At 40.9% G+C, this 21,135-nt stretch overlaps 1 protein-coding gene across 21 annotated transcripts in view; it reads left to right on the forward strand.

The window, feature by feature from the left end:
* ST7 (suppression of tumorigenicity 7) overlaps nucleotides 1-21,135 on the forward strand; it is a 280,933-nt gene that overhangs the window by 250,624 nt on the left and 9,174 nt on the right. For 13 of the 21 annotated variants that reach the window (XM_055283772.2, XM_055283768.2, XM_055283771.2 and 10 more), the window contains 2 exons: nucleotides 10,045-10,195; nucleotides 19,295-19,387. In XM_055283772.2, coding sequence (XP_055139747.1) covers nucleotides 10,045-10,195; nucleotides 19,295-19,387 — 244 coding nt within the window. The remainder of the gene's footprint in view (nucleotides 1-10,044; nucleotides 10,196-19,294; nucleotides 19,388-21,135) is intronic. The other 8 variants (XM_055283770.2, XM_063642151.1, XM_063642158.1 and 5 more) reach the window with 2 other exon arrangements.

Below are 21,135 nucleotides of genomic sequence, written 5' to 3' on the forward strand. Positions count from 1 at the left end.
TCAGCTGGAAGCCACACACCTTGCTAGGTCTCCTGTCAACCACAACATATTTGAACTACTTTTACTTAAGCAGGATCACTCTGCTCTAATAGAATAACCAGGAGGCATCCCTGCAACTTCACTTCATCCTGGAGGGGCTGACCTTCCTGCTGCTGTCCGCCAGCTTCTCTAGTCTCCAAAGGTGTACAATTCTGAAGCAGAGTCCTCTTTTCCCTCCCAGCAGTGTATTCAGCTAGCACTTACTGAGCACTAATTATGTGCCAGCCACTGGGATGCTGGTCAGAACATGATGCGTGCTCTCAAGAAGTGCCCAGTCATTGAGAAGACAGACTGGACCGTGCCCCTGGGAGGCAAGCAGAGTGCTGCTGGGCCCACCAGAATGAGGCAACCAGCTCACAGTCAGAGTTGGGGCAGATAGCCCAGGTGCTCTATAACTCCTGGAAGCCAGATCCTGTGCTTTGCTGTTATAAACATTCTCCAAGTTTGCAGTGGTAGGGGAGTGGCCTGGCTGTATACAGAATGCCCAAACCTTCCACTCAACTCTGAAAACCTTGAACGTTGTGGTCCCCAGAATTGAGCCTTGGCTGATAGGAAATCCTGACCTGGTCATCATCACCAAGGAGGGCTTCTCAAGTCACGGGTCTTCACACCACACACAGGCCTCCACTGGCCAGCTTGTGCTTAAACCATCTAGTGTTTCTTTCTACAAAAACAAACAATTTTTAACTTTTTTAAAGCAATAAACATTTTTCCTTTCCTAATTCAGTCTTATATGAAACCTTAAAGTAGATGTAGGCCTACTCTGGTTGAAACTGGGATGAGAAGTCTGGTAGCCCAGCAACCCCAAGGTCCCTCTGCATACAGTTCAGAAAATAACAGATGGGTGTGACCCATCAGCACCAGAAAATCCCAAGTTTTTGAGGTCCTGCCCATAGAGGAGGAGGCCTCCACCCTGCTCTGAGCAGCGGGGAGGGGGTTGCAGAGCCAGTACCAGTTGCTTAGCATGTCTGAGTGCTGTAGACAGAGCTGCTGAGGGGGAAAAATAAAGAAAAATTGCCAGCACCAAGGGGGGATAGCTTTCATCTTAATCTTGACCCAAATCCCAGAACCAGTAAACCATCTGCTGTCCTCACTGTGCCCACCCAAGAGGTAGTGGAGAGCACAACAGGCAGTCCCAGAGGGTACCGAGGGGAGGAGGGTGCCACACTCCCAGCACCCATTTCAGCAGCGGGGCAGACTGGGCTTGACACAATATGGAGGTGAAGACCTAGCCCAATACATATTTAGCTTTCAAATTATAAGTCTAGGAGTGTGGGAAGTCATGAGAAAATAGAGAGGAAAGAATGAAGAGTGTTATGACAGAAATGCATTCCCATTAAAAATGTACTTTTTTTAAAAAAAAAAAGAAAGCTCATCTAATGTTAATCTAGAAACTCTAATTTCATGGGGATTTCAAGAGGCTTGTGGAAGAAAACATCGTGGTAATTGTATATGCTAATGGAGTACCTACAGGACATTGTTATAGTGATGGAAATTCTATTTCATGCAAACACTAAAGCAGTCCTCCCTTTATATCTTGGTAGAGCTGATTGACAGAGTATAAAATTGCTTTTTAATCCAATTTAGGAAACAAAATGTGTAGTGGGTTTTAGCATTTTAAAATGCTTGAAGCGTGGAAGCAGAAATTCAAAATACCCTGGCAGACTGTCTATGGTATTGTATATCAACAGGACATTTTAGAAATATTATTTCAATATAAGTTTCTTTGAATTGAGTCATAGTTTGTTCCAAAGCTTTTTTGGATTAGAGTAAGGAGAATGTATTGTGGAAATATGACCCAGAGGAAAATGAACAGAAAGCGTTTTTTAGCCACATTTCTCAGGAATAGGAAGTTTGTAAGTCTCTTTCTTTAACAAAAAGCACTGCAGCTGCTTTCCCCAAGACTATCCGCATACAGGTCACCCCCACCAGGCTCATCACCTCTACCGAGGTCACTCTTATTAAGGCCGCTGCCACCTAGGCCACCAGATCTGTTGGCCTCTTCTCAAACGTCATCCTATTTCATCTCTCCTCAGCATTTGGTCCCACTGACTGACTGCTGTTTTTTATGGTTGTTGTTTTTTTTTTTTTCCATGAAGCAGGGTCTTGCTCTGTCACCCAGGCTGGAATGCAGTGGTGCTGTCATGGCTCACTGCAGCCTCCACTTCCCAAGCTCAAGCAATCCTCCCACCTCAGTCTTGCCATGTTGCCCAGGCTGGTCTTGAACTCCTGGGCTGAAGAGATTTGCCTGCCTTGGCCTCCCAAAGTGCTGGGATTACAGGTGTGAGCCACTGCCCCCAGCCAGGCTGCTTCTTATGTCTTGAGGCCATCTTGACTCCATGACACCTTCTCTCTGTGCCACTCCTGTATGTCAGCACTCTCGTCCTACTCCTTTCCTGCGCTGCCATGCGTTCATGTTTTCCGGGGAGCTCTATTCACTGCCCTCTCCCTCCTTGCTCGAAGCTGTCTTGAGAGATCTCGGGTGCTCCTACTGTGCAGCTTCCACCTCTGGCCCAGAACACCCACATGTGTGTCTCCAGATTCTCTCCTAAGCTCCAGACCTGCAGACCCAGCTGCTTTCAGGCCATTTCTCCAAGGATGTTCTGCAGGTTCTTTAAGCTGTTTTTGTTACCTTCCCCTGCTAAGCCTCTTCCTGCTTTGGTGTCTTTACCCTAGCTAAGGAGCTCACATTATTCTAGTTTCTTATGCTAAAAATTTGTCACCTTTGGTTCTTCCCCTCACTCTCACATTTAGTCTGGTGCCAAGTCCTGGAGAAGCTCCTCCTCCACCCCCCAATTTTGTCCCCATCACCTGGACTCTAACAGGAGCTTTTTAAGACTTTGCTAATTTCCATCTCTTCCCTGTCTGTTGTTCCTACACATGACTCACCCATTTCTCTCAAAATTGCAAACTGCACAACTCACTTCCCAGTTGCCTATGGCAGTGATTTCCAAACTGTCCTCCTAGGAGAGCCAGGAGGGTTCCCCAGTCCTCTCTTGGGTCCCTCCCTCAGATTTCCCCACAGCTTTGTTTTTCATCAGCTTCACAGATTCTAAGTGTCCCCCCGCCCCCGCCTCAGTATCTGCAGGGGATTGGTTCCAGGACCCCTCACATATACCAAAATCTGTGCATACTCAAGTCCCCCAGTGGGCCCTGCAGAACCCAACAGAATCTGTGTCATGCAAAAAATCAGCTCTCTGTATATGCAGGTTTCCCATCCCATGAATATTGTATTTTCAATCCATGTTTAGTTGAAAAAAATTTTGTATAAAAGTGAGCCTGTGCAGTTCAAACCCAGGTTGCTCAAGGGCCAACTGTATTCTGCATCTAAAAGTCTGAAAACCAGTTACTGAAGGTCAGGACACCCTCTGGAGCAGGTCATGAAGGCCTTTTACAGCCTACTTTTTCTACTTCACTCCTTTGGAGAGTGGCCTGAGTTCAAATGCAGGTTCTGCCACGTCCAACTGCAACCCTGAACAAGTTACTTCCTAAAGCCTTCATTTTCCCATCTGTGAAACAGGAATAGAAATATTAGCTCTATCACAGAGTCAGTGTTAAGGAGTTACTGAGATAATGCTTGGCATGTGTTAGTGCGTAATCAGTGTTCGCAGTTACCATCATGTTAGTACTCAGGCCCCACCAGTTTAGAAACACATCATGCCCTTGGATGCCTTGGTTTGCTTTTGGTAGGCTTTGATGCCTTTGGTATACGTTGCCTGTTAATGTTGGTTTGGAATCCCCCCTCCTCATTTTTTCAGTATAAACTCTTATTTAATTAGTAAAATTAATGTTTTCATTTTTCTGTGAAGCCTTCTCAGACACAATGCTCTCCATTTGCTTCCCTAGTGCTAAGTTTATACATCTTACTAAGGTACTTACCATGTTGAATTTTATTCTTTCTCCATACATTCTCTTTTTCTCTCCTCTCTCTCTCCCTCCTCTACTCCTACAAAGACTATGGATCATCAAGGTGGGGACCTGACCTGATTCATGTCCATGCCCCTGAGGTAAATTATGAGTGCTTCCATATCTGTGTCCTTGGAATACACAAAGGATCCTTCCATATCCATGTCCTTGGATAGGCTGTGGGTGCTCCCATATCTATACTCTTGGGATACACTGTGGGCCTTCACATATTTTTTTAATGAAGCAAAGTAACCAATGAATAGATAAGTGAACCGGGAAGAAGCAGGTACCTTGTGATGAGGACCCCTGAGTGGTACTGAAATCACCAGGTTTAAATTGACAATTCAGCTTTGCTTTATGCTTGCCTCCATATTGGTCGGTTAATGACCCTTGTTAGCCAGGTCTCTTCAACTGATCTGCTACTACAATAAAAGTGCTAAAGTATTTTACCTAAAAACAAACTCAGTTATCTGTGGGACATGTATATGTGGAAAAGACAAATTACCTCTACAGTAGTAGGAACATTTAATTTTTTTTGGTAGCAAAAATATCTACTATTCAATGCACGCTTATATGCTAGGTACTATGTGAATGAATGCTTTACATATATTACATAATCTTCAAAAATTAAAACCAGCAAGGTGTGTTTTTACTATTCCAGTTTTACAGATGAGCAAACTGAGTTTCAAAGAAATTAAATAACATGTCCAGGGTCTCGTAGCTGAACAGTAGAGCCAGGATTCCAGTAAGTGATTCAAAGTGGCAGATGGTAGATGAGAGGAGGTAAGGCAAGGAATCCTGGTGATGTGCACCTCATTCTCCATCACCACATGATCTGAGCGAGCTGTGGCTACTTGCAGTGTTTTTTGTCCTGTGCCTGCTTTGTGTCTTACTGATTCCAGGGAGTAAGCAACATTGAAACTCAGACTATGTGGTGTCTCTCCCAGGTAGCACTGGCTTTATTCTCAGAACTCTTCATTGATGTTTTAAAAACATCTTTTCTGGTCTTAGGCCATTTTATCAGAGCCAGTTGCACCAAAGCATTGTAGGCATGAAAAAAATTTGCTGTCTCCAGTTATCTTTTGTTTGTATGTTTGTGTGTGTGTGTGTGTGGCTGTGTGTGTTTTTGATGCAAGTCTAGAAAATAGATTTGTATGACATATATACTTACATACATGTACATACATATATATAGAGAGAAAAATAAAAATACTTATTACAAGCCAGGCATGGTGGCATATGCCTTATAGTCCCAGTAACTTGGGAGGCTGAGGCAGGAAGATTGCTTGAGCCCAGGAGTTCAAGGCTGCCGTGAGCTATGGTTGCACCCCTGCACTCCAGCCTGGACAACAGAGTGAGACCCCATCCCTTAAAAAATCCTTATTATAGAAAACTTGGAAAGCGCAGAAAGAGTACAAAAGAAGTTAATCTCCCATTAAAATCAAATATTTAACCAGCATGAACATTCAACCTGTGACTTTCCAATGGTTTTTAATGCCTACCTATACATTTTTATTGTCAAAATAATTAATAATCTGCTATGTAAATTGTTAGGGTACATTGATTTTTTTCCATTTAGCAATGTATCATGAACATTTCCCTGTGCTAATACATATTATTTCACTACCTGGTTTTGGGAGCAACTTAATAGCCATCGTTAACTGTGATATAAATTAATTTACCTGTTTTTTTCATATTTTGTTTATTCCCATACTTTTGCTAATGATTTTCATATGACTTATGCTATTGTTGATATTGAAAAATCCCAAAAAAAGAGGTATATGAGTTAATTCTTTGGTATTAACATTTATGTGAATGATAACTATGGGATCATTTTCATTCAAATTATTATAGAATTTTAAGATCTTAGCAAAAAGCACTTTAGCAGCCACCCAAGGTAGCCTCTAATAGGCCACATCTCTTCAGCAGTTTCCCTGACAGGTGAGCCAGTCTCCTCTCGGAGAACTCCATGAGTAGGCGCTGCTCACACCTAAAGACCACAGCTCTCTGCTTCTCTTCATATGCCCTGACTTTGGATGCTCCTGCAGTGGATGCTGACACAAATAGATTTTGAAAAGTTGCTTCCAAAATTTTTAGAAACACTGCACTTCAAGATCAGTGTGATTTTATCTGGGAAGGAAGTTAGAGGCAGGATGGCGGGCAAGAGAGCACAGAACGCTGGCTGAGCTAATAGCAACCAAGCCATTATTATAGATGGACAAAGCATGTTCTCTGATTTGTGAGCTTCAGTTATTCTAATTGATTTCTGCATACTTGTGGATAGGGATCTGCCCTCTTCCATTTATTTTTCTCTTGACAAGTAAGACGTGAAATGTTGTTCCATGCTTTTCTAATTTAAATGTTGCACATGTTGAGAACTGATCTTGCCAGCCATTTTAAGCCTGGCCAAAAACATAACACATTGTTGTTATTAGCCTTCATCATTTGGTTAGGGCCAACATTTTGTTTGGAATTATAAAGGAGTATAAATCTCTTTTATAGTCATAGCCGATTTCTGCCATAAGATAGATAAGATGAGAAGGCAGAGTCGTTTCCTTGATGTGTTGCTTTGGTTAGCCTCATAAGGCTGATTAGGCCAGGGATGTTCACTTTGAGAGACTTCTTGGGAAGTAAGATTTCAATGTAATTCAACTTAAAAAAAATATTACCTTGATGTGCAAGGCTCTGTAGGAGGTGCGGGGAGGGGAAATTAAGATGCAGATGACAAGGTTCATGCTCTTGGGGGTCTTATGATTTAGCAGAGAAACAAGATACACAATAACTAATATAAGGTGGCATGTGAATAGTACACATACACAAAGATTAGAGAGAACTTAGAGGAGAAACAGCATTACCTCATGGCCTACCTTTGGGGCTGCGGATGATGTCCTTGAGGCCATATGCATCCCATTGAGCTTGCAGGCTGAGTAAGCCATCTGTCACACACATGTGTACTACTATTTTTCAAATGTATTATATGTAGATGCCCTGGTGGCCAACAATGCTTTTAGATTAATTTTGTTTTATTACATTTATTGTAGCTTTTTGTCATATTGTATATTTTCAGTCAGTAGCTACTACCCTGATGATTCCTATCATGAACATCTTTGAAATTTTTTCATGTTAAAAATTGGTCCGGTTATCCAAAGATGAAAAACCATTGTCTACAGCAGTCAATGCTGTCCAAAAGACTTTTCTGTGATCATGGAAATATTCCCTGCATTGTCTAATACAGTAGTTATTAGCCACATGCAGCACCTGAGCACTTGAAATATGGCTAGTGAGATGGAGGAACTGAATTTTTAATTTTGTTTGGTTTTAACTAATTTAAATATAAATAACCGCATGTGGTAGAAACTGTCGTGTTGAACAGGGATAGCACATATCTATAATGTCCATTTGTCAGGAATTTTCTGAACTCTTCCCTTCCCCTGCCAGGTTGACTTGCCCTGCCTCCTGCTAGTTTCTTTTCTTCTTCTTCTTTTTTTTTTTTAGACGGAGTCTTGCTCTGTCACCCAGAATGGAGTGCAGTGGTGCAATCTTGGCTCACTGCAACCTCTGCCTCCTGGGTTCAAGCAATTCTCTGCCTTAGCCTCCTGAGCAGCTGGGATTATAGCGACCTACCACCACGCCCAGCTAATTTTTGTATTTTTAGTAGAGATAGAGTTTCACCATCTTGGCCAGGCTGGTCTTGAACTCCTGACCTCGTGATCCACCCGCCACGACCTCCCAAAGTCCTGGGATTACAGCCGTGAGCCACCGCGCCCAGCCCTGCTAGTTTATTTTCTACCCACAAATGTGGGTGACTACCAGGCCCACTTCTTCTCAGGTGCCCCTATTCCTGAAGGTTCTTTAGGCTAAGAGAAGAGTTCTTTCATAGATGCTTAATGAAATGTGAAAGCCTTTTCTAATCATAGAAATGAAAAGAATGGTAGTTTACACTTTTCTTTTAGCCACCATCTGATTGTCAGGGGCTTTAAGAAGATTTCTGTATACCTAGGACACATGAGTTAATTGTTTTCATATTTTATGTTTCAAATTTAATAAGCATGATCCTTCTTTAAAAGTTGACTATTTGATAAATGTGGTAGCTATGAATAATTAGAAAGTCAGATCAAAATCTTATTCCAGGGCTCTCATTAGGCCAGAAATTTCCCTTCTCCTTTGTTTTTTTGATGATGATTATTATGGATAACCAAATGCTCTTCCTTCTCCAACTTACTCTGGAACAATTAATACAGTTCATAACACTTTACAAGTTATTTATTTTTTTTCGTGACTCGTAGCCTCGGGGTCCTTTAAGACTATCACTGGCAGTAGCAATGTACATTTTAATGGTTCCTATTAAGGTCACAAAATCACAAGAGGATAGCCAGGTAACTCGAAACATAAAATCCACCATAATATAAATATAATTATTTATATTATGGCTGATATTCATTATCAACATAGTGCAAATTGGATTGCTGGGTAATTCTCTATTCTTATTTTTCTGAAAAGATTTTTGTCTTGCACTGTTTTAAAACAAGACATTAGGAGGGAAGCAGTAGTTCATAGAATCCAAAAAGGCAGATGGCCAGAAAGTTCTTTTAGAACTCATCATATTTGAGGAGTTCCACCAAAATAACAAACACCTCTCATGGACCAGCCTGGAAATGGGTCCCAGGTCTTTCTGTGGAGTGAGGCTTTCTATCCTACCTCCTCCCAAGTGTGACAACCATATCACTGTCCTCCTGCTGCTCTCTGGGTGTCTCTGTTTCACTTCCCTACTCTTCCTACTTTGAGGCCAGAAGCTTGGAGGTTTCTTCAAATATCAGACCTGGAGGGAGGAAGGTTTCAGTTGCTGAGCCAAGATGCCTGCATGTGTTCTCCTGGCTCCTGCTGGGCCATACACCTCTACACCAAGCGTGCCAATAGGAGAGGAAGCTTAAGGGCAACTGGGTGATGCCCAAAGGGTACAAATCCTCAACTAGATGACAGGGAAACATTGATAGTTGTGCCATAGTCTCCCTTCTGTATACCAGGACTCTTCTACCTTTCACTGTCTTTCATAAACTTCCACGGACAGAAAAATACATAAGCAATTATTTCTGATGCTAAAATTTTTGAGCACCTTTTTTTAGCACTTGCTCTTGCTGTCCATATCCCTCTGTAGTCTACCAGTCTCCATTTTACAGGAGATTGCATGGGCTGTTGTTATCTTTGTCTTTGGTGGTGGTGGTGGGGTGGGTGTATGTGTAGGGGTGTGTGTGTGTGTCAGGGATGGATCCAGGAGGGGAGAATGCCAGCCAGAAAAGAAAGGTTAACATTTGCAATTATAAAATAACCTTCAAAAATTGCTCCCTATCTATCCTATAGTAAAACAAAAGAATAAAAATGGAAACGTAGTCTTTTCTCAGCCCCCAGGAAGTATATCCATTCTTTCCCTGTACTCCTACCCACTTCGTAGAAGATAGCAATGAAGAGGTGTACGCTGAGACCCCCATCCCCCACCCCTACTCCCTAGTCTTTGGGAAAGGATCTAAGAGTGTCACAGTTGGGAGTCTATAATGCTCCCCTCCCTTGGGTCTTTCCATGCTCTGGCTGCCACCCTTCCTCCCTGTAGCACCTGAGCAGCTGTGGGTGGTTCTTTTCATAGTAAAAGATTCTTCTCCTTGATACATGTGTATAGAAAAAAATAATGGACAGTGCTACTCAATCTCAAATCTTTCTAGTGCACTTGGTTTAGCCACATAACTTCTTAACCTTCATGTGTCCGTTTTACAAGGTTTCATTCTGCTTCCAAAATTATACCAAATTATCGTGTCTTCTACATTTTCCTTTATGCTGTTTGAGTCTTATGTATTTCTTTGATTAGAGTGTCTTAGCCTGAAAGCCTCTGATCTTCACTGTAGGAAACTAGTACAAGGCTAATCATTTGTCAGCAAACTTTGTATTGCTGGATGTTTTAGTAATTGCCTTCAAATGTACTAATGAGGTTGCAGGTTTAATGAAATGCTTATAAGTGGTGGCTTTAGGGAAATTAACTGCTCTATTTTCAATGCTGAATTCTAAATTACTTAGGTATTAACACAACTGTGTCCTGCTTTTTTATTTCAGTACCTACTAGAAATGAAAAGCTTAATCCTACCCCCGGAACATATCCTGAAGAGAGGAGACAGTGAAGCAATAGCATATGCATTCTTTCATCTTGCACATTGGAAGAGAGTGGAAGGGGCTTTGAATCTTTTGCATTGTACGTGGGAAGGCAGTAAGTAATTTTCTTTTTTTGAAACATTTTTAAGAGCACGAAAAGTTGCTAAAATGTTTTTGCACTGAGTGTTTATGATGAATAATGAAGATTTACATATGTACTGCTCTTGTGTTCTGTGATGGCCCATCTAGGCTGGTTAGTGACTTAGGTTCTCCCATCCCCTGGTGGTGGTGGATATTCCTGTGGTGAGGCTGTTTCCACAGCTCAGAAAGGTAAGTTATGTTATAGATGGGTTGAACCCAGATGTTCTTCAAAGGGGCACCCTGTCACCCTGAAAACCCCGTTTGGAAACTTGGACAGCCCCACAGCATCATGGTAATCTTCGGCATCAGGTTAGGCTTCGTGCTGGACACTGATGACCACTTCTTGATGGCCTTTCTGGGAGGGTTGGCTAAAAGCCACAGTTATCCTCCACTGGAACCAGACCAGCCATCCAAAAAGGTGTGGCAGTTATGCTTCAAACCAAGAACAGTGGCCATTGAACCCTAGTGTTTGCTAGGAGGTGTAGCATTCATGTATTAATGGATAAATTCTGGGTAGATGAATGTAGGGATAAATAAATCTGCGGGCTTGTTCGCCATAGATAGTATTATTCCATGTAAGGAGAATAGGGTGTAATGGTGGGGGAGACATGCTCCCTGCATGTCACCTAATTGGGAAGAGGAACCAGCAGCATGTGGCAGCTGCCTGTTGATTATTCAGAAGGGAGAGGTCTATGGGGTGGAGTGATCATGGTTAACATTATGAGTCAGATGAGATTTGAATCAAGCCTTGAAGAAGTAGGACAGTATTATAAGCAAGGACACTGTGTGAAGAAATGGTAAGTGGTGGGCTGTTTGAGAGGATGTAAATTAAGGAAAAAAGTCAAGACTATGAATTATTGGACAACATGTGCATTGACACTCTGCTAGCATTAATTTTAGCAAAACAAGTACAATATGAAGCATGGGTTTCTTTTTCCACCCATGGGAAACTAAAATAATAGAGTCTTCTGACAGTTTTTTCCTAGTTCACCCTTACTGATCAACCTCACAAACAAGTGTCTTTTTAATCCTTTCACTCTGTTTATCTTTACTGCTTCCATTTTCATTTTGATAATCTGCTCCTCCCTTTTCCGGCCCTTCCCCAGCCCAGCAGGACTCCAAGTTGGTGTAGGAAGGGAGGTTGGGGGAGCAAAATGGGATAGTGTAAAAATAAGCTAGAGATGGGACTCAAAGTTGATTGAAAATTTTTGTTTAGTTTTGAAAATATTTCTTTAGCCAGCTAGTAGTAGTTCTGCTTCTATAGATTACTATTTATAACTTGAAGGAGGATTTGATCAGTGCCTCCACCCCTCCTCAGTAAGTGTAATAGCACACTCCAGGTGGCCTGGGTGGCACCAGCAACTGTATTTAAATGGGTTAAGACACACCACTCTCCACTCAGGGTGTGTGTGAGCATGGTCATGATTCCTTCTGGCTTGTGCTTCCTGTTATATGTAAGATGTGCTATCAGAAAGGAACACAATACATGTTTATTTAAGCATGAGAAAGAGACAGAAAAGCCCAGCAGGGTTGAACGTGAGAGGCCTCACCTAGTGTCAGTTGTCAGGAGAAATTAAATGGACAAGTTGGCTTACCAAATATTTGTAGATTGGCATCTTGGAAATAATAATAGAAGCTCATCCATTGGGTGTCATAGAAAATTACCTGTGCCATAGAAAGGAGCCAAAAGAGAGGTGGAGCAAAGGGTGATGAAGACATGGTATCACCATAGAAAAATGGCATCACCATAGAAAAAATAAAAATCCTACGAAGAATAACTGGAAACTCTCTTGGGAAATTAGTTATCCATGTGGTCAGATAACAATGGGAAGATGCTCTGATCAACTGGAAGGATAATGAGATTAAAAGAAACATGAAGTGAGACAGGGAGCTACAAAATCAAGAAGGATAGTTGTATAGGGATTTAATTTTCTCAAATTAAATTGGCAGAATGCTTTATTAGGATAAAAAGAGGGGGTAGGTTTTCAGGCATAACACAGTATGGCCAGGTACCTATAGGAAAGGAAAATTCTGTAGTTGATCCTTACAGATAAGCAGGAACCACTCTGGAGAAGTGTTTGTGAAAATCAGGTAACTGTGATCCCAGCCAAAGTCACTTACACTGCCATTCAGTTTTCACAGAGAGCCATAACATTCAATTTTAGAAAAGAGGACTGTGGAAGTGCTTACTATATGCTAAATGCTTGAGAATGCTATGAACCTTGAAGAGTGTTTGTTTAACTGGGTAATTTACAGAGGTTTTGCATTTAGATCATTCACTCTTCTTGATAATATTCTGAGTTAGGCCGGACAGAGGTGGCCACGTCAATTTTTCAAGACAGGAAACAGGTTCATTGAGATCAGTGTCTTGTTGAAGGTCCTGTGGCCACTGTTGGGTAGCCAGGATGTAAACCCAAGTTCACTTTTCCTTCACTCTACTGAACAACAGATGAAGAATAAGATCAGTCATCTCTGAAACATTTGTTTGAAAGCCTACAATTGAAATTTACATCACTACTTACAGCGTAGGGTGTATTTATTACACCTGATCTCTCCATAGTGTTTAGAAAGTTAATCATCCTATATAAAATTATATTTTGTTGTTTAATATTGACTTAAACATTTTAAATATCAAATGAGACCAATTTTATAAAATAAATAACAGGTATGTATAAATAAATGAAAGAGACTGGAAGTAAATAAGCCTGTTTTAAGTGATTACCACTCAGTTGTGGATTTTAAGTAATTTCTTTTTTCTTTATATTTCTGTTTTTAAATTTTCAACAAGCATAAATATGTATATGTGTATATACACATATGTATACACATATATTTAAAAAATAATATAGATATTTTTGGTCTTTTTAAAAAACAAAGCTGTAAATATCATGCAATTTAGAAGAAAGAATTACCCCTCCAAACCCAGACAATGTTATCCAGTCTTTTGACATTGCTTCTGGATCTGTGTTCATTCTAAGTTAAATGGAGGTTCAGAGCTCTGAATTTTCCATCAGATGACCTGGATTAGAATTCTGACTGAGCTATTTGTAGTAGCATTTGCTTAACTTCAGTAATGTTTAGAAACTGTGAAGCACTGATGATACTGAATGCCATACCCCACCCATCCCAGACTGGTGACTTCAGGGCAGTTGCCGCAGCTCCCTCTCAGGTCCGCTGGCCATGCATAGGAAGCCTGTGCAGGAGCAAAGGAGGCTGCACTTCCACCAGTGTACCACTTGGTGGTGCCTTTTGACATCTCCAGCCTCATAGTTTAGGTTTTTCTCCTTTGAATCATTTTTATCTTCATTCTGAAATTTAAGACCATTCCCCAACTCCCTTCCAACTTCCCTTTTTCATTAGAAAGAAAATTCAGGGAAGAAGGTAACAGTACCTAATTTTACTGGGTTCCATGTTTAAAATGATTATTAGTAAATTTATTTTGGGAGATTTAAAACAAATTCTTAGTTTCTGTCAAAAGTGTTCGCTGGGAGTAGGGGTGGAGATGTATTTTGTTTTGCTTTTTAATGAATGTGTTATGTTGGAACGTTAGCCATCCTTAATTAGTGGAATTAAGTGAGTTTTCCACCAATCAAGCTGAAAAAAAACCTCCCATTTTTGATAAAACCCCCGAAGTCCAGCTGATGCATGGCAGAGATTGTTTGGGTTTGAAACATATGGTGGTTTAAAAAAAAAAAAAAAAAAAAAACTGAATCCTCAACCACAAATACATCAGCATTTCAAAGGCTTCCAAAATGTTTGATTCATCACTGTCCCAGCCCCTGAAATTACACAATATGTTCCTCAAAGTCAAGATAATTAAGAAAGGGCAAGAGTTTTAATTTACAAGATTTTATAATATGTTTCCAGTTCATTACATAGCTGCCACCTTATCTGAATCATATTTATTTTAAACACTGTTCTGGCGATCCTCACATACATGCACCACTGGAAATATGAGTTGAACATAAAAAACATAGAAATGAAGGGTCTCGTTTGAACTGGGTCTTCTTCACTAGGGTATTACACCTATGGGGCCCTATTTTATTTATTTATTTTTTTATTTTTGCTGGGCCCCTATTTTAAATGGCACATTTTCTGTTTTACCTGTATTAACACTGATGTGGCTTTATCTCCTTCCTATCTTGATCTTTTCAAGGCTCTGTTTTGCCTGTATTTATTTTAGAAAGCGAGGTTGCCTGCCGACCACAACTGTGAACTTTAATTTTCTAGTTCTGTATATCAGGAGGCTAGTCTGCCATGGGGTAAATCACTTAGCCTTTCTTTGTTTCCGTTTTTTTCTACTTGACCAAGTAAGACTCTTTATTTTCTTTTTAGAGATCCCCCCGCCCCAAAGAATCCACTAAATTATGTATAAGATTTGAGGATGGTGTTTTTTAGGGGAACTAAGGCAGAGTATTTCCTTTGAGAGGGGAAAATGGCCCATTGTTGAAGCATAGGATGATATTCTGATTCTAATTTATTCTCTTTGAACCTAATGGCAAATGCTGCTCACTGTAAGATGAGGTTCTTAGGGCGTTTCCTCTAACCAAACCTTTCCTCCATAAGGCTGGCACCTTTTGAACTACCAAAGAGAAATTCCACCACCCTCCCCCATAGATCCAAGGCTAAATTTTGTAATTTGAGAGAAAGCAATGATGGGCTAAAGTCGCTGGTCATAGCTAACTTACCCCAATAGCCAGACCCCAGATACTGCCCAGTAGAACCAACTTGCTCCTTTCCTTTATTCGGTCTTGGTGAATGGCTATCATATGGGTCCACCTGAGTTTTTAAAAAGTAATATTCTGTCTCTTCTTGATTGTATGTTTATTCATTCGTTACTTTATTCAACAAACATTTATTGAGTCCCTCCTTTGTGCCAGGCATTGGGTTAAGGAGATCAAGATAAATAAGAATCTAAAATGCTTTGGGAGGAATGTGTGTGTGTGTGTGTGTGTGTGTGTGTACAGTGTATATAAGCAAAAAATACACACATACACCCCATATCAGATAGATAGTAGTGCTTGTATCCACACTGTCTGTCATGACAGCAGGAACTGAGTATTAGAGTGGTGAGGGCCACTAAGAAGTTAGTGAGTCTGCTGTAAGACCCTAGAATTTTAGAGTGGAACATCATTTAATCCAACTAAGGGAAAGTGTTTTTCCCAAGGCCATACAATTAGGTAGTGAAAGCATGTGGATCACAACCCAGCCTTTTGACGTTTGAATTTGCTTTATTGCTGCACCCAAATGCCTCACTAAAAACAGATGGCCTTCGTGGCTGGTTAGCTACATTGAACTTAAAAATAAGGACACGAAATTTGCAATTTGGTGATAATTTCCTGTTCTATCACTTGCATTTCTAATTATTAACAAACAAGCAGAATTTTTACTTATAAACTAGAGTATGACCTGACAGAGAAAGTAGGAACTTTAGGTTTAATAGAGAGGGATATGGGGGAAAGAGAAACCCAACCTTTATTGAGCAGCCAGGCACTATATGTGGATGCCTTGACCTCTGCTGTTACACTTAGTTCCTTTACCAGCCTTTTGAGGCCTGTGGTATTCTCATTTTACAGATGAAGAGACAGGCACACAGATTAACGACCCACCCAAAGCCATATGCTAGTGAGCCTGGGCAGGTCCTGCTCATCCTTTAGATGCTACTTTGGCTGCTCCTCGATTATGTACACACAGCACCATGACTCCCTTGGAGGTGTTCATCACCGTGGGAACCTTTGCTGTTACTTTCATGATTGGATCCTGCTTCTGGCACTTGGTGGTGAGCTCCGTGAGGGCAGGGGCAGTGTGTGCTGGACTCACCTTTGTGTGCTTGTCACATAAGAAGCCACTTACCTTTTGACAAACAACTGATTATAAGAAGTAGAGCTGGGATTCAAACTCAGTTCCCTCTGTTACAAATAATCTGTATAAAATTATCTAAGATACTCTTAGATTGATTACATTCTATCCTTGCCTATCTAGTAGGTACAGTAAGAAGAGGTCATTAGAAGTCATTGGGAAAATCACGAATTAACTTGTTCATGTATCCATCCTTTTGTCATTTCTTTGGTTCTGTTTATTTTTCCCCCCAGTATCAATTGAGAATCTCTGATGGAAACAGCACTGATAGACTTGGAACCTAGAAAATGTGTCTGGTCAGGGATAGAAGAAGGCAGCATTGTGCCGCAGACTTGATTGTGAAGGCATGATCTGTTCTTTCACTAATCCTCAGTTTCATTTTGACCCTTCAGCAAATGCACAACCAAAATCAAGGTAGGGGAAGGGATGGCACACAGAAGAAAGTGCAGAAATATCATTTATATACCATGTATTCATTCTGAGTGGCCTAACTTTTTTGTTTTGTTTTTAACCCAATACATGTGTATTTTTAATTCCTCTGAAATTTGTGTTTTCTTAAGGATTTTTAGGTCTGTATTCATTCATAAAATAGATCTGTTCAAATGACCTTTTTCTATTCTTATTAGCACCACCAAATCAACGTGTTTTTAATACTTAGATTCGCAAAATTTCTGGACATTTGGCAAAGGGCACAAGACTGTCATGGAGCAGTTGCATGTCTTAGCAGTGAAAGGGACCAGGAGGTGGGAGGTGACGCTGGCAAGGCTTGTGCAGTGCCTCTCCCGGCCTCTCTCCGGACCTCCCCTGCTTATCTCACACTTGACTGGGCCCTGCACTGCAGGGTGGGTAAAGGATAGAATTGCAAGCAGAAATTGTATTTGCTTTTGTTTACTGAAGCCAAAAGCCTTAATATTATTTTATGAGCTCAATGCAAATGGCAACTGACATGAGAGAGGTTTTAAGAGCACCATAAGCATCTATATAATCATGGGGATGGAGGGCAATCCGGGAAGAGGGTGTGAGTGGGTGGGTGGCTGTGTGTACACATGCACTGTTTTTAAAGTTGTATTGTGTCTCTAACCTCCCCAAAAAAGACCAGAACCAATTAGAAAAAGGAAAAGGCCAACTTGTCGCACAAAATTCTGTATGCATGCCAAATATTGGAGTGAAAAACATGTAGCATTTGACTGAAAAGACACCAACCAACCATTAGATTTCTATGGTTGAACAGTCTCAAGATCTTGCACTCGTGTATTTCATTTAAAAAATTACTCCCTGAAGTGCAAACTGACTTCAATTTTGAATAAAATTTAGCATTCAAATTTATAGCCACTTTGAAAACTGAGGGTTTATTTATATCATATGAACTTGAACAGATACCTAATTACAGCAACCCAGCAGCCCTTTGCACATGGAGAATCTGGATTTGAAAAAAAAAAAAACAAAAAACTTCCCACGTAGGTTTTTCCACATTTTTCAGATGCTTTTGTAGCAGCCATCATTTATGGGAAATGGCATTAAAATCCTGCCATAATGTAGTTTAAGTTTAAATTCAGTGCTTCCCAGAAGAGATTTTAGTGTATCTTATAAAGGCACTAAAAGGCTTATTTTTGTTTTTGTTTGTTTTTGTGGGGGGCATTTTGTTCTCTTGAAAGTCTGGTTCTAATGAGAGAGATGTTGGTTCCTTGGAATGATCTTCGTGTGTTAACAACCTGTGCAAGGAACTCCTCTCTTGCTTGTTCTAGCGGGCAAAAGTCATCTTTGTTTGCGTGCAAGAAAAGGTCTGATTGAACTAGGGTGAGCCTTTCATTTTAAGCAGAGTTAAAGTCTGGGGTGTTTTTAATGTTTTAATCTCTGTTTAAGAGGTTTCTGTTATGAGAGGAAAATTGATAACATTTTTACCTCAGCAAACTGCCAGCAAACTGGCTCTGCTCTAATCCCACATTTATAGTGATTTATATTCTCCGTGGCAATGTGCTGTAACCTCAGAGTGATACCACTGCGGTGTAGATTGACTGCATTCCAAATGCTGGAATCACATACATAATGTTTTTACTTTTAAATAATATTCAGACACCAGAATAAATACCATATGTGCACTGATGCTGGTTACAATGGAACCTTGTCATTTCTTGTGAGGGAGAACATTCTTTGTTTCTGATTCCTGTTTGAAATAAGTATGCAAAAGATAAATATGTACATTGACAGCATTTTGAGAAGGCTCTGGTAGTTACACAGCTGAGGATGTAGCTATGAGTCCTTGAAATGTATCATTTAAAACTAAAAATATTGCTGCATGTTGCCACCAACCCTCACTAACATACATGAAGGCAAGGATTGTTATCTGACATTCCCAGAGTAGGGTAGAGCTTTTATATTTTATATCTACAGCAAGCTGTAGTAAGAGGACATCTGTTGAAGAAAAATGACCTCCATGAGTACTGTTCATAGGAACAGTGAGGCTAACATGCCGATGACATTGTAACAGAGAGAGTAACACACTTGATCATGGGAAAGGATGGATTGATTGGAAAGCCATAATTCAGTGTGAGCCCTAATGTCATCTGATGCTACAAAAGCAGAATTTAGGTGGCCTAACGTCATCAAAATACAGATAATCTCTCCAGATCAATTTTCCCACATGATATTTAAGATTTAAACTTTTAATAAAGTTTAGAAACGCCTCCCGAGTTATACATTTTTAGATTTTTGTTTTTATTCATCTTGATTGGAATTCAAATCCACTTAAACAGTATTTTTTAAATCAACTTGGTAGAATGCCTTTCATATTTGTACATCTATACAAACTCCAACAAGTCGATCCACATTTGCTTCTTGGGGAGGCATTTTAATCCACGTTTGCATGATTACTATTTGTTTAGCTATATTGAATTAGTGCCCATAACATTTTAATAATATTTAGTAGATGATGAAACCCTGGGCATTGATACTGATGGCTTCCCAACCCCTCTGCACCTCTGTCTCCACCCAGTTTTGTGAGGTTTGCCCAGAATATATAGTGTGAGATGAATGTGTGAGTAATACATCATAATTTATCTCTGACATTTCATCTGGCACATAGCTTGGTGGGGTAAGCCTTGCCTCCTTTGTAGAAGTGTTCCCTGTTATAAAAATGCTCAAACGCCCCTTTTTGCAGTTGGGAAATTATAACACAAACATTGGACATCTCTGACATATTTTTTCTCCTTTTCAGCTTTTCGGATGATCCCTTATCCGTTGGAAAAGGGGCACCTATTTTATCCTTACCCAATCTGTACAGAGACAGCAGACCGAGAGCTGCTTCCGTGTAAGTCTCACCTCTCTTCAGCCAGTGAGGCTGTGTGGTGAAAGGTGGGGATTGGAAGAGGTGGGAATATCAATTTTTAGAATGTTCCTTGTCTTTTATTACTTTTCTCCAAACCCCTGTCCTTGTTTGATAGCATATGTATTAAAGTGAATTATGTGAGTGGGTTTGGCTTCCTGTTCCTCCAAGTCTCTCCAAATTTATCAAAGGGAAAGATGCCAAAGGATTGAAATGTAGCTGAAGAAACCCTATGTACTGATTGGCCTGAGCACAGAGACCCCTGGTTTGGGCTGGTATCTGCTGGGCTGGTCCATTGTGAGGGTTCTGCCTGGGCTCTTCAGCTGGACAGATGTGGTCTGCACAGACCGGAGTTTGAAGACGAGCTGCTGACTGAGAGGGAGCTGCGCATGAGTCATGGGTGGGAGGCCAGCACCAGGAAGCTGGCACCATGGCCAGATGTGGAGTTGTGGGGCAGGGCAGTGTGCTCTGTGGTGAGGCTGTGCTCTGGCCAGAGGGATTTCCCGTGAGCACCTCGTGGGTTGCATGTAGTGGCTCGGAGTACCGTGTGCAGAGCACACGTGTAGTCTCAGCACCGTATGAAAGCACACAAAAGAAAACCCTGCCCTCGACTACCTTACACTGCTAGCAGTCTAATGACCCGTACCACATGTGGAAAATATTATTTTGCTTTGCCGTAATACAACATTGTTTTGACAATTCAGGCTAAATGGTTATTATCAAATCATACTATGTACAAGGATCATGTCAGACTCTTCATGTGGCCCTGACTTAGTATATATTTTTCTCCCTCAGATAGTAAGCTCCAAATTTCAGCTCTTCTCCCTTCTCTGTCCTCTCTCCTGCCATCTCTGCCCCTTCACCAGCCCCAGTTGTATCAATATCTTATAGCTGTAACATATAAGTACTTTCCCCAGAGAAACAGTGTAACCTTAAAGCCCTGGGTGCATAGTAAATTTCCAAACACCAGCATCATCAAGCCAGTCATGAATCTCCAGCATGGTGGGATCTGGGTGCAGAACTCAATAGCTGTCATCAGATTGAGGTAGCAGGAGGTGCTCACTTGCCTCCTTGCCAGCCAGACCCAGTGCGAGATTTGTTACTCAGGCAACTGGGAGATCCCCGTGATGTGTTTCTCACCGTTCGAGTTTGATTGTGAAAAGAGTCTGGTGCCTCACACATTAGATTTGATTTCAGAAATCCTCACCGTGGGCCCATAGTTTACCTTTTGACTCCCCCTTCAGGGAGATCCTTGTTAAGTTTCGGTTTTCTGGTAAGAAAGGCAGTTTTCTGAAAAGTACAATGTTTTTCAATGTTTTAATCGAGTCCAATTAAGTTTCCATGGGGATAGATTAGTTATTAGAACAAGATTACAGTTCTTAAGAGAAACCTTATAGGGATAATCTTTATAAGCCCGAAATAGAAAATTATGGCTCACATTAATTGAATGCAGTGCTCCAAGTCTGGTCTCCCTCCAACATCTTTTTTGGTTGGATGTTGAGGGTGAGGATATGAAGAAGGTAGGTTGTTTTAAGTGCTACCCATAATTTGCACATTAAAAGTATAATTATAGCCACACGAGGCCCTGAGCGCACTTGCTCCGTGTGTTTGAATCCCAGCAGGTTGACCTACCTGGATGTAGTATGCATATTTGTCTGCATGGAGTTCCTCCTGGATCCCCTCCACCCTCAGTATTCAACTTTGTGGATTACTGTTGAGGACTCTGAGGAACA

Source organism: Symphalangus syndactylus, chromosome 6 (genome assembly GCF_028878055.3).
Source record: "Symphalangus syndactylus isolate Jambi chromosome 6, NHGRI_mSymSyn1-v2.1_pri, whole genome shotgun sequence".
Lineage (NCBI taxonomy): Eukaryota > Metazoa > Chordata > Mammalia > Primates > Hylobatidae > Symphalangus > Symphalangus syndactylus.